This window comes from Microtus oregoni, unplaced genomic scaffold (assembly GCF_018167655.1).
Source record: "Microtus oregoni isolate MIOR12 unplaced genomic scaffold, Mior012 000044F_ref0000062, whole genome shotgun sequence".
NCBI lineage: Eukaryota > Metazoa > Chordata > Mammalia > Rodentia > Cricetidae > Microtus > Microtus oregoni.
The window spans coordinates 6,830,176-6,843,764 of NW_024543218.1; the positions used below are offsets into that span (position 1 = coordinate 6,830,176).

At 42.1% G+C, this 13,589-nt stretch overlaps 1 protein-coding gene across 1 annotated transcript; it reads right to left on the minus strand.

Annotated features, from left to right (window-relative positions):
• Positions 1–12,750: 12,750 nt before the first annotated feature.
• LOC121434798 (cytochrome c oxidase subunit 7A2, mitochondrial) lies at positions 12,751–13,085 on the minus strand. Its single transcript, XM_041633769.1, has one exon. It carries the CDS (start codon positions 13,030–13,032, stop codon positions 12,781–12,783), a length of 252 nt encoding a protein of 83 aa, XP_041489703.1. The 5' UTR covers positions 13,033–13,085; the 3' UTR covers positions 12,751–12,780.
• Positions 13,086–13,589: the final 504 nt, after the last annotated feature.

A 13,589-nucleotide genomic window follows, 5' to 3' on the forward strand; every position in this document is an offset into this window, starting at 1 on the left:
TAAATAAGATCAGAAATGAAAAGGGGGACATAACCACAGACACAGAGGAAATTCAGAGAATCATTAGATCTTACTACAAAAGCCTGTATGCCACAAAACTGGAAAATACAAAAGAAATGGACATTTTTTTAAATAAGTACCACATACCAAAGCTAAACCAAGACCAGGTGAATGATCTAAATAGACCGGTTTCTCGCGAAGAATTAGAAATGGTTATCAAAAATCTCCCTTCGAAAAAAAGCCCAGGACCAGATGGTTTCAATGCAGAATTTTACCAGAACTTCCAAGAAGAACTAATACCTATACTCCTTAATGTATTTCACAATATAGAATCATGAGTCATTGCCAAATTCCTTTTATGAAGCTACAGTTACCCTGATACCAAAACCACAAAAAGACCCAACCAAGAAAGAGAATTACAGACCGATCTCACTCATGAACATCGACGCAAAAATTTTCAATAAAATACTGGCAAACCGAATCCAAGAACACATAAGAAAAATTATCCATTATGATCAAGTAGGCTTCATCCCAGAGATGCAGGGCTGGTTCAACATACGCAAATCTATCAATGTAATCCACCATATAAATAAACTGAAAGAAAAAAACCATATGATCATTTCACTAGATGCTGAAAAAGCATTCGACAAAATTCAACACCCCTTTATGATAAAGGTCTTGGAGAGAATAGGGATACAAGGGTCCTACCTAAATATAATAAAAGCTATTTACAGCAAGCCAACAGCTAACATTAAATTAAACGGAGAAAAACTCAAAGCCATCCCACTTAAATCAGGAACACGACAAGGATGTCCACTCTCTCCATACCTCTTCAATATAGTGCTTGAAATTCTAGCAATAGCAATAAGACAACATAAGGAGATCAAGGGGATTCGTATTGGAAAGGAAGAAGTTAAGCTTTCGTTATTTGCAGATGATATGATAGTGTACATAAGCGACCCCAAAAATTCTACCAAAGAACTCCTACAGCTGATAAACAGCTTTAGTAATGTGGCAGGATACAAGATCAACTCCAAAAAATCAGTTGCCTTCCTATACACTAAGGATAAGGAAGCAGAGAGGGAAATCAGAGAAGCATCACCTTTCACGATAGCCACAAATAGCATAAAATACCTTGGGGTAACCCTGACCAAGGAAGTGAAAGATCTACTTGACAAGAACTATAAGTCTTTGAAGAAAGAAATTGAAGAAGACACCAGAAAATGGAAAGACCTCCCTTGCTCTTGGATTGGGAGGATCAACATAGTAAAAATGGCAATTCTACCAAAAGCAATCTATAGATTCAATGCAATCCCCATCAAAATCCCATCAAAATTCTTCACAGATCTGGAGAAGACAATAATCAACTTTATATGGAAAAACAAAAAACCCAGGATAGCCAAAACAATCTTATACAATAAAGGATTGTCTGGAGGCATTACCATCCCTGACTTCAAACTCTATTACAGAGCTACAGTATTGAAAACAGCTTGGTATTGGCATAAAAACAGAGAAGTCGACCAATGGAATCGAATAGAAGACCCTGACATTAACCCACAAACCTATGAACACCTGATCTTCGATAAAGGAGCTAAAAGTATACAATGGAAAAAAGAGAGCATCTTCAACAAATGGTGCTGGCAAAACTGGATGTCAATCTGTAGAAGAATGAAAATAGATCCATATCTATCACCATGCACAAAACTCAAATCCAAATGGATTAAAGACCTCAATATCAGTCCGAACACACTGAACCTGATAGAAGAGAAAGTGGGAAGTACTCTACAGCACATGGGCACAGGAGACCACTTCCTATGTATAACCCCAGCAGCACAGACACTAAGGGCATCATTGAATAAATGGGACTCCCTGAGGCTGAGAAGCTTCTGTAAAGCAAAGGACACTGTCACTAAGACAAAAAGACAACCCACTGACTGGGAGAAGATCTTCACCAACCCTGCTACTGACAAAGGTTTGATCTCCAAAATATATAAAGAACTCAAGAAACTAGACCGTAAAAGGCTAATCAACCCAATTATAAAGTGGGGCACTGATCTGAACAGAGAATTCTCAACATAAGAACTTCAAATGGCCAAAAGACACTTAAGGTCATGCTCAACTTCCTTAGCGATCAGGGAAATGCAAATCAAGACAACTTTAAGATACCACCTTACACCTGTCAGAATGGCTAAAATAAAAAACACCAATGATAGCCTTTGCTGGAGAGGTTGTGGAGAAAGGGGTACACTCACCCATTGCTGGTGGGAATGCAAACTTGTGCAACCACTCTGGAAAGCAGTGTTTCGGTTTCTCAGGAAATTCGGGATCAACCTACCCCTGGATCCAGCAATACCACTCTTGGGAATATACCCAAGAGAGGCCCTATCATACAACAAAAGTATATGCTCAACTATGTTCATGGCAGCATTGTTTGTAATAGCCAGAACCTGGAAACAACCTAGATGCCCTTCAACGGAAGAATGGATGAAGAAAGTATGGAATATATACATATTAGAGTATTACTCAGCAGTAAAAAACAAGGACTTCTTGAGTTTTGCATACAAATGGATGGAAATAGAAAACACTATCCTGAGTGAGGTAAGCCAGACCCAAAAAGAGGAACATGGGATGTACTCACTCATATTTGGTTTCTAGCCATAAATAAAGGACATTGAGCTTATAATTCATGTTCCTAGAGAAGCTAAATAAGAAGGTGAATCCAAAGACAAACACATAGGCATCCTCAGGAATATTAACCTTCATCAGGCGATGAAAGGAGACAGAGACAGAGACCCACACGGGAGCACCGGACAGAAATCTCAAGGTCCAAATCAGGAGCAGAAGGAGACGGAGCACGAGCAAGGAACTCAGGACCACGAGGGGTGCACCCACACACTAAGACAATGGGGATGTTCTATTGGGATCTCACCAAGGCCAGCTGGCCTAGGTCTGAAAAAACATGGGATAAATCCGGACTAGCTGAACATAGCGGACAATGAGGAATACTGAGAATTCAAGAACAATTGCAGTGGGTTTTTGATCCTACTGCACGTACTGGCTTTGTGGGAGCCTAGGCAGTTTGGATGCTCACCTTACGAGACCTGGATAGAGGTGGGCAGTCCTTGGGCTTCCCACAGGTCAGGGAACCCTGATTGCTCTTCGAGCAGATGAGGGAGGGGGAATTGATCGGGGGAGGGGGAGGGAAATGGGAAGCGGTTGTGGGGACGAGGCAGAAATCCTTAATAAATAAATAAATTTAAAAAAAATAAAAAATAAAAAAAATAAAAAAAAAATCCTAAAAAAAAAAAAAAAAAAAAAGAAACCAAATGACAACAAATGTCACTGTGGACCTGGGGAAACCGATCCCACTGCTGTGGACCAGTGTGGAAGTTCCCAGGAAGCTAAAACTAGAACTGGATAGCACCCGCTATGCCACTCCTGGGCATGGGCATCGTAGACACTATATCCTAGCACAAAGACACATGGACATCCAGGCTTATTGCTGCTCTAGTCACAGTAGCCAGGAAGTGGAACCTGCCTAGGTGTCGTCCAACTGATCGGGGGGATTAAGAAAAAAGCCATCCGTGCATGCCACAGCATTTACTTCAGCTGCGAAGAAAAATGGAATTGTGAGCGTTTCAGGAAAATAGATGGAACTGGAAAATATTATATGGTGTTAAGTAATCCAGGCTCAGAAAGACAAACATCAAGTGTTCTCTCTCACCTGTGGATCGGAGCTATCAGTTCTGAGAGGATGGTGTTTAATGCCGAGTGCCTGCAGGGGCCAAGAGGATGGAAAGAGGACAGTAGGAGGGAGTAGAAAAAGTCCTTAAGATAGAGGGGGCCTCCACATCGGAGCACTGGACTGAGCACTGGACTGAGCCCCCAAGGTCCAGTTGCAGAGCAGAAGGAGGGAGAAGATGAGCAAGGAAGTCAGGACCGTGAGGGGTGCGTCCACCCACTGAGACTGAGTGACTGATCTAATGGGAGCTTATCAAAGCCAGCTAGACTGGTAATGAATGAGCATGGGATCAAACTGGACCCTCTGAATGTGGCTGACAATTGGGGCAGACTGAGAAGCCAATGATAATGGCACTGGGATTTGTCTCTACTGCATGTACTGGCTTTTGGAATCCTAGTCTATTTGGATGCACACCTTCCTAGGCCTGGATGGTGGGGGGGAGGGCCTTGGACTTCCCACAGGGTAGGGTTCCCTGCCCTCTCTTAGGACTGGAGTGGGAGGGGGGAGGGTGAGTGGGAGAATTGGAGGGAAATGGGAGGAGGGGAGGAAGTGGAAATTTTGAATGGCATTATTTATAAAGCAATACAAATTAAAAAAAAACAGAGAGAGGGGCCTCAGAACACAAGTGATGTGGATGTGCAGAAGGGGAACACTTGGAGTGGGAGCAGTTTACTGAGGAGGGGTGTGGGAGAGGAAGGTCTAATGGCCAGAACAGAGGGAGGGCAAACCAGCACTAAGGATGCCAGCAAAGGCCATTCAGACACTTAACTATTGTATAAAGCTTATTGAAAAACGTGACTAAAGCAAAGAGTTTGAAGAGAAGGACTCTGCACGGATGGCTAGTGCTCATCCTAGCAGCCGTACGTTATTTTATAAGAATCCCAGTACCATATATAGGAAAGTTCCCATCCTTTCAGAGAGGCCCCAGAGGCCCCCAAACAGCGCAGGCTATTTCCATAGCTGCTGCTCTCATTTCCCACGGTACCTTGATCTTCAGACCCTATTGTGGAAGCTATCACACTCTTATGGAAAGTCATGGTCGTCATAGCTGGTTATATCAGCCCTCCTGGTTAGTTTTCATAGTGTAGAACATTCTGTGCAGGTTCCTGGGGTGGAAAAGTCATTAGTCATCTTATCCAGGTGCAGATACCGTGAAACACAATAGTGACCTGCCAGCAAGATGTTCCCACGGGTGTGATAGTGGCACAAGTGTTTTACAACTACTAACTGCTTTTGGACTGGATTTGAGGCCCTACAGGAGGGAACTCATGCCTTGTACAGTAAACTCGGTGAGGAGCCAGTAGGCTGCAGAGGCCATGGGCCCTGGGGAGGAACCGACTGTTGTTTGCAAAGTGGACATTTAAACTGCCTCCCAAACACTCATATCCATAGGTTAGTGCCGCTCTCGGTACCCAGCAGAGAAGCTTTTGATGGCCGTGAGTGGCAGGTAATGCAGAGACTCATATCTAACTGTTCCCAGTGCGGAGAAGAAGCAACTGCTGAGGGGTCAGTGCAAATAGAACAGCTGTGTAACAAACAGCTCTAAGGCGCAGAGAGTGTTAGAGAAGAAGAGCAAAAAAAACAAAAAAAAATTAAGAGTTGTATGATTGGGACTTGCTCTTCTAAAGACTTCTTCTGGCCATGAGAGGGCCATTGTTTTATGAACTCTCAGCAGCTGTGGCTACCTGCATAATATCTGCCTGACATTAGTCCTACCTTGAGCCCCTTATCATCCAGGAAGGTGGAGGGGCTCATGAGGCCCCGCCCATCCCTGTTGGGCTATTGGTAGTTAATGGTTGCCGGGAAAGGAGTGTGGCTTTCTTCAGTGATGTAGCCACCCCTAAATTGCACTTGCTTCAGTAAATAACCTTCCACTCATTCTCACGCAAACCACCCTGATTAAACGCTGTGGATCATACACACAAAAGTAGAAGCGGAGGTGTGGGGGCATCTTATTGACAAGGGCAATGCGGTGGAACTGATTCGAATTCGTCGTTTAGGTACACGAGACTGTTAAAGGATACACAGTTTTACAGGACTATGGTTGGAACATTAAAAACAAGAAGAAGGATTGGATGTAATTGTCCTTAGAATTGCTTTTCTATTGCTAAGGGATGGGCATGGTCTAGTCAGCCTTGAAAAGGGCAGGAAATATTAATGTGGGATCCAGAAAATTCCCAGATGACATCAAAGAAAAAGCAGGGGCTTGCTGTTGTTCTAAAGTTTCTGTCATTGGCTTTCAGAGCTCTCTAGCTCACTGTTTGTGAGATAAAAAAAAAACAACCTAGCTCACAGATTCTGAACTTAATCTGCTCTCTGAAGGCTGTGTCAGAGGGTAAGGGAGAGCAAGGCTTGTCATCCCTCAGGGATAAAAACCTGCCTATTCAGTGAAATGGTGGGACCCACATCCTGCAGGGAGAGGCCAGGAGCTCTGTGGATGGTAGCCGCTCTGAGTGCAGGTCTGGAGTCAGCTAACTCACTTACGTGGAAAAGGCCTGCTAGCTTCAAACATTACAAACCTTCATTCTCAGGATCAACATTTAAAAGAGGAAGAAGTCGTGGGAAAGATCCAGTGGACGGTGTGATTGGAAAAATGTGTGACCGTCTCTATAAGTCTTTTCCCAAAGGCATCTGAAGTGCTTACTCTGTGTGACACAAAACCCAGAGGGGACAAAGTTGCCTTAAACACACACATGGTCACAGAGATGTTTTAAGCCATTTTATGAATAATTCATGCAATTGGACATCAATACTAACAGCATATTCAAATAAAACTTGACACAGCGTCTCTCCACATTCTTGTGAAAGAATTCTTCTAAACTTATCATGTCAGATAACCGTGGATCTAGTTACAATTTTTATTTACGCTTCCTTCCAGAAAATAATCAAACATTGCTTCTCGAATGTACTATTTCACCCAAGGCATTGCTCCCTAGAAGACCAAGTCCAAAGTTCTGGGCGTTCCCACGCTTGTGCCTCCCATGGGCCCCATTTGGTAAATTCCAGATTCTCCAGGGTGTTCTGGGTCAGTGGACTCTCAAGTCAGAACTTCACTTCCTTTTTATCTTCACTTGACTCCGATTAAATAGTCAAGCTTCTTAGCAAGAGAAATTATCTGAAAAAGAGCCATATTGTTCTGGCAATGATTAAGATGGATCAGAAAATTCTGTGTCATTGTGGAGAGATTCAATGAGTCCAAAATGTTTGGTCGGTTCGTTTAATTGCACTTTCTCCAATAGCCTGTGATGGGAGAATGAAAACTTGTTGGTGAGGCTTGTTTCTTCACACCGTGAACCATCCTGATTTTTCACTGTGCTTTGGATTTATCTGGCTATCATTTGAAGCATGACCAAGAACAAAGCATCCAGAAATACAGAAGAAATGCCTGTCACGACTGAGGACGGTTCTCGTTGTGACTTTTATCAGAGGAGTTAGCAATGTCTTGAGCAGTTTTTGTTGCTAAGGCTTTCGTTATCTTTAGACTTAGAATTTCCAACAAACGAAAGTGCTCCCTAGTGAAAATGAAAACCGCATTAAAACTCCAGCATGTTGAAAAAACAAACCACATTCACATCTTTACTTCTTAAAGCATTGTGGTCAAGATATACTTAAAACAATAATTAAGCGTTGGAATGCATATAGTAACGGAAACTTTCTTCCTAGGTGGGTTCTATCCAGAATTCCAAATCTAAACTGAGAAGTGTAAATACAATTATCCCTCTTACAACACAGGATGGAGGTGTCTCACTGTTGGTGCTATTGACTTTGGGGTCCTATAATTCCCTGTTTAGGAGTCGTCCTGCCCACTACACATGCATAGCATCTTTGCCTTCTAGCCTGGATGCTCTGGATTCCTCCAATCCTGCTCTCTGTAACAGCCAACTATCTTTTCAGACAGTGCCATGTGTCTGTAGACAGGGAGAGGGTCAAAAAAAAAAGCCCCACCTCTAGTGAAGAACCAGAACGCTAATAGATTCAGCCATTAAGCACAGTATTAACATTAAAAAGCAAAATTTACCTGTGGGGACAGGAATGATCGCACCTCCCCTACTACAGGGCTGAGGCAGAAGTATGGTGGGTTTGAGGGCAGTTGAGCTGCAGTTACATCCTGTTTCAAACTAAACCAGCCAGCCAGCCAGCCAACCAACCAAAATGTGCTCATGAAAATATATGAATGACCAATATTATCTTTGTTATTGACATCCCTGCCCCGTAAGAGAGGGTTGTTACATATTTATCCATTCCTCTGATACACAGCAAACAGAAAATGCTCTCCTAGGAACTTTCAGCACTGTTGGGAGTAACATATTGGGAAGAATGGGGTGATGACAAGGCCTTTCTGTCTCCAAACCCACAAAACTTACTGGCATGTTTTCAAAATTATGGTTAAAGTAACTCAAGTGTAAATTGTAGAGTTCTCATATTGACTTTATTTTAAAACAGAAAAGAGCATTAAGATTTAGAGGAAAGCAAGTTGTCAACAGCTGTGGAAGTCTCTAGGAATGTCTAACTATTTATGCCAGACCTTGGGAATAAAATTATGCCTTTTCTACCTAACGTTGTGGTAGAAAATTATAGTTTCATCTTTTTGCCCATATGAACGTTTTATTTACAGCATTTAAGAGTAAGATTGAGAGTATTAGCATTGTAAGTTTGCTTATGTCACCAAATCATTATGCATAATTTTTAGGTTTTCAGTTCTTTGTAACTTTAAATTTCTCTGGAGCTAAGTGAAAATTGATATATTGTAAGATTTACAACTTTTAGGCACATCTGAAAGAATGTGTGTATTGGTTCTTAAGAGGTCGTTATTTGCATTAGCTTTTACATCTGGTTAAAATATTCACTATACCTTGTTGTCAGCCTGAAACAGTATGTCATCTGTTGGCAGAGGCCTCTTGTTCATTCCTGGCTGCCCTGAACTGAAATAATCACACAGAAACTATATTATTTAAATCACTGCTTGGGCAATCACTTAAGCATATTACTTGGTAGCGCTCACATTTTAAATTAACCTATTTCTCTTATTTTACTTTTTACCATGAGACTAGTGTCCTACTGGCAAGGTTCTGGCTGGTGGCTCAAGTCTTTCTCCTCTGGCAGCTCCATGGTTTCTCACTGACTCCACCTTCTTTCTCCCAGCATTCAGTTTAGTTTTCCCATCTAGCTCTATTCTGCTAAGTCACTGGCTGGAATAGATTTATTCATTAACCAATAAAAGCAACACATAGACAGAAGGACTTCCCACAGCAGTTATCCACTAAAATGAAAATGTGCTGTCTACTTATGAGTGAGTACACACCATGTTTGTCCTTCTGGGTTTGGGTTACCTCACTCAGAATGGTTTTTCTGGTTGCATATAGCCTCCATATGTCATTGTTTTTTTACAGCTGAGTAGTACTCCATTGTGCAAATGTACCACATTTTCTTTATCCATTCTTCAGTTGAGGGACACGTAGGTTGTTTCTAGGTTCTGCTATTACAAATAAAGCTTCTATCAATATAGTGGAGCAAGAATCTTTGTGGTATGATTGAGCATCCTGTTGATATAGGCACATTAATTGTCAATTTTTTGAGAAACTTCTATATTGATTTTCAAATTGGCTATACAAGTTTGCACTCCCACCAACAATGAAGGAAGTGTTCCCTTTGCTCCACATCCTCCCCAGCATAAGCTGTCCCTTGGATTTTTGATCTATATCCGTTCTGACAGATGTAAGATGAAATCTCAGAGTCATTTCGATTTGTATTTCCCTGATGGCTAAGGATGTTGAACATCTCTTTAAGTGTTTTTTGGCCATTTGAGATATTTTGTTGGGACTTCTCTGTTTAGATCTGCAAAATTGGATTAGTTGATATTTTGGTGCCTAATTTGTTAAATTCTTTATATGTTTTAGAGATAATCCTTCTGTCAGAAGTGGGGTTGGTGAAAATTTTTTCCCATTCTGTAGACTGCTGTTTTGTCCAATTGATGGTGTCCTTTGCCTTACAGAAGCTTTTCAGTTTCACAAGCTCCCACTTCTTGATTGTCAATCTTGATACCTGTGCTATTGGTGTTCTGCTCAGGAAGCTGTCTCCTGTGCCAGTGTATTCAAGGCTATTTCCCACTTTCTCTTCTAGCAGGTTCAGTGTATGTTAAGGTCTTTTATCCACTTGGACTTGAGTTTTGTGTGGGGTGATAGATATGGATCTATTCTTCTCCATGCTGACATCCAGTTATTCTAGCACCATTTGTTAAAGATCATTTTTTTCCATTGTATAATTCTTTGTAAAATCAGGTGTCTGTAGAAATGTGTGGATTTATGTCTCAGTCTTCAATTCAATTCCATGCCTGTTTTTGTGCCAATTCCATGTGGTTTTTATTACTATAGCTCTATAATAGAGCTTGAAATTAGGGACGGTGATACCTCTGGAGTTCTTTTATTGTACAATATTGTTTTGGCTATCCTGGGTTCTTTGTTTTTCCATATGAAGTTGAGTGTTTTTTTTTTAAGGTCTGTAAACAATTATTTTGGGATTTTAATGGGGATTGCATTGAATCTGTAAATTGCTTTTGATAATATGGCTATTTTTACCATACTCATCCTACCAATTCATAACATGGGAGCTCTTTCTGTCTTCCTATATCTTCTCCAACTTCTTTCTTCAAGGACTTGGAGTTCTTGATATACAGGTCTTTCACTTGCTCGGTTAGAGTTACACCAAGATATATTATTTGTGACTATTGTGGAGGGTGTTGTTTCCTTGATTTCTTTCTCATCTTATTTATTGCTTAAAAATAGGAGAGTTACTTATTTTTTGGAGTTAATCCTATATCCAGACACTTCACTAAAGATGTTTATCATCTGTAAACATTCCCTAGTAGAATTTTTTGGGTTGCTTATGTATACTACCATACTATCTGCAAATGGTGATACTTTGATTTCTTCTCTTCCAATTTGTAGCCATTGATCTTATTTAGTTGTCTTATTGTTCTAGCTAGAACTTCAAGTACTATGTTGAATAGATATGAAGAAAGTGACTATTGGTTTGGTGTATATTGTCTTTATTATGTTTAGGTATAACAACGCTACAATCCACAGACCCAGAGAGGCTAGGTAACAAGGAGGGCTCAAGACCAGAGAGGGTGAATAGGAGGGTGACACTTGGATCTCTCTGAGAAGGAGAAATAGAAGATATTTCATGGTTGGGCTCAGGGCAGGTGGAGATGGGAATATGAGGGATCAGGTTGGATGATGAATGGGACGAGTGCTGAAAAAGACAACTGAAATGGGGGAGGGGGCATTTCAGGGTGAGGTAGATACCTGGGACAAGGGAAACTCCCAGGAATCTACAAGGATGACCCCAGCTAAAACTCCTAGCAATAGGGAATATGCAGCCTGAACTGGCCAGCTCCTGTGACCAGGCAAGATGTCCAGTGGAGGGACTGGGACACCATCCCAGCCACATAACCTTCAGACTACAATCTATCTCGTCTATGAGATGTGCTGAGGTGAGTGAGGGTCATGCAAAAATTGTGGGAGTGACCAACCAATGACTGTTCCAGTCTCAGAACTATGCCATGAGAGTGAGCCCACATCTGACATTGGTGCCTAGTTCAATTGTCAGCAGAGAGGTTTCATACAGCAGCTGATGGAAGCAGATGCAGAGATTCAGAGCTAAACACTAGGTGTAGCTCTGGAAATACTGCTGAAGAGAGGGCGGAAGGACTGTAGGATCCAGAGGGGTCAAAAATACCAGAAGATAACCTACAGAATCAACTAACCTGGGCTCTTAGGAGCTCATAGAGACTGAACTAACTGACAACCAGGGAGCCTGCACGGGTCTGACCTGGACACTCTGTATATATGTTACAATTGTGTAGCTTGATTTACTTGTGGGACTTCTAACAGTTGGAACAGGGGCTGTCTCTGACGCTTGCTGGCTTTTGGGACTCTATTCCTAATACTGGGTTGCTTTGTCCCACCTTAATACAGGAGGTGATTAGTCTTACTGCAACTTGGTCTTCCATATTTTGTCAGTATTCAAGGGTCACCTGCCATTTTCTGAATAGAAACAGAGAAGGAGAGAATGGGGGGCAGAGGGGAGGTGGAAGGAAGGGACTGGGAGGAGAGGAGGAAGGGGAACTGTGGTCAGGATGTAAAATAAATAAAAAAAAAATAGTCTGAAGACTTGTTGAGGCTGATAGTGACCCAGATTCTGTATTAAAATGCACGTTAGAAGCCAGAGAATTAATTCAAAATAATCGAACCCAACTACCTTTCTCTCTTTTGTCAAGTGCAGGCTCAGTGGTGAATTTATTGCTTTTGATTTAGCCAGCCTTTCTTCCCTCTGAGACTGCTCTGGTCCTACCGCGTGCTGACAGCCAATCACCTGCTCGGGACCACCATGCAGTTGTCTCCTACCCACCCCAGCTCTCTTGGGAACCCTCATTTCTATGCTTCTGTCTGTCTGTCTTTCTCTATGTCCTTATCTCTTTCTTGTTAGCAATAGTTAAATTATTTGCAATTAAATCGCATTCTGCTCCCATTCCCCCATATGTCCATTTTCTGCATGCGTGCATGTGTATGAAGATTGGAGATCAACACTGGGGGCTTCCACAGTTGCTTTTTACTGTGTTCTGTGAGACAAGGTCTCTCCCTAAGCCTGGAGTTTATTTATTTGGCCAGACTTGCTGGGTAGTGAGTTATGGGGAGCCTCCTGTCTGTCTCCCGAGTGCTGGGATTATATGAGTGTGTTGCTGGGCTTGGCTTTCACATGGGATTTGGGGATTGAACTAGGGTCCTCATGCTCGCAAGGCAAGAACCTTACTGATTGAGCCATCTCCCCAGGTCCCTATATGCCATCCTTACAGAATTTTCAAAAGAAATCACAAAAAATGCCAGCTTCTTTTTTTTTTCATGGTAAAGACTGCTTTATTGCTGACAGTTAGTACACGTCAATAAATAGTGACCCTCAAAGAGCTCAGTTATTCATCAGATTCCTGGTCCATCAACCGCTGAATGCAATCGAATCATGTGAAGCCTGGGATGACGAAGTCAGTTCTGCTTCTTGGGAAATGCAGCCATGGCTAACTGATAGATGGCGTATGCTGTTCCACCAACTGTCAGAGCCATTGTGAGTCTGTAGAGGAGGGCATCAGAGGCCCCGCCCTTCAGATGCACTGGGATTCCATTATCCTCCTGAAACAGCTTTTGTTTCTCTGGAACTTTATTTTCAAAATTCCTCCGTGAAGTAGTGCTGATGGTCCTCTGAGCAATCTGACGGAGGGCCAGCAGATTCCGCAACATCTTGGCTCAGCTGCTGCCCACCAACCGCGACTACTGAACGCCAAAAATCGGAAATCACCAGGCCGGAAATGGAACTCCCCAAATGCCCACTTCTTATTTTGCTCTCTTTGTCACACAGGCATACAGCATACATGATGTACGACACACTGCTTCTTTGCTTAGCAGTTCTGAGTGGGGTAATCTTCCCGTAGTGATGCCCAGGGATTTTGCTTATTCTGTCTTAGGGCTATCTGATTGATATGGCTATATGATGATCTATTTAACCATTCTACTATGAACAGACACTTAAGTTCTGTTTTTTTTCACTACCATAAACAGTTATCAATGAAAACATCCAAGCATTTTTTGCAAAAATGTAAACATATATGCCAGAAAAAGTCCCAGAGTGAATGGAAGGGTATACACGCAGCTGCCACTTTGGCAGATACAGAAAACTCACCTTTCGTAAGGACCAGCTAAACAGCACCATGCGAGAGTCCTGATTTTCAACAGCTTGGACACAGGGAGTCACCACAATTTTGAACTCTAACCATGTAGTAGGTAAAAGGGCACAGTTT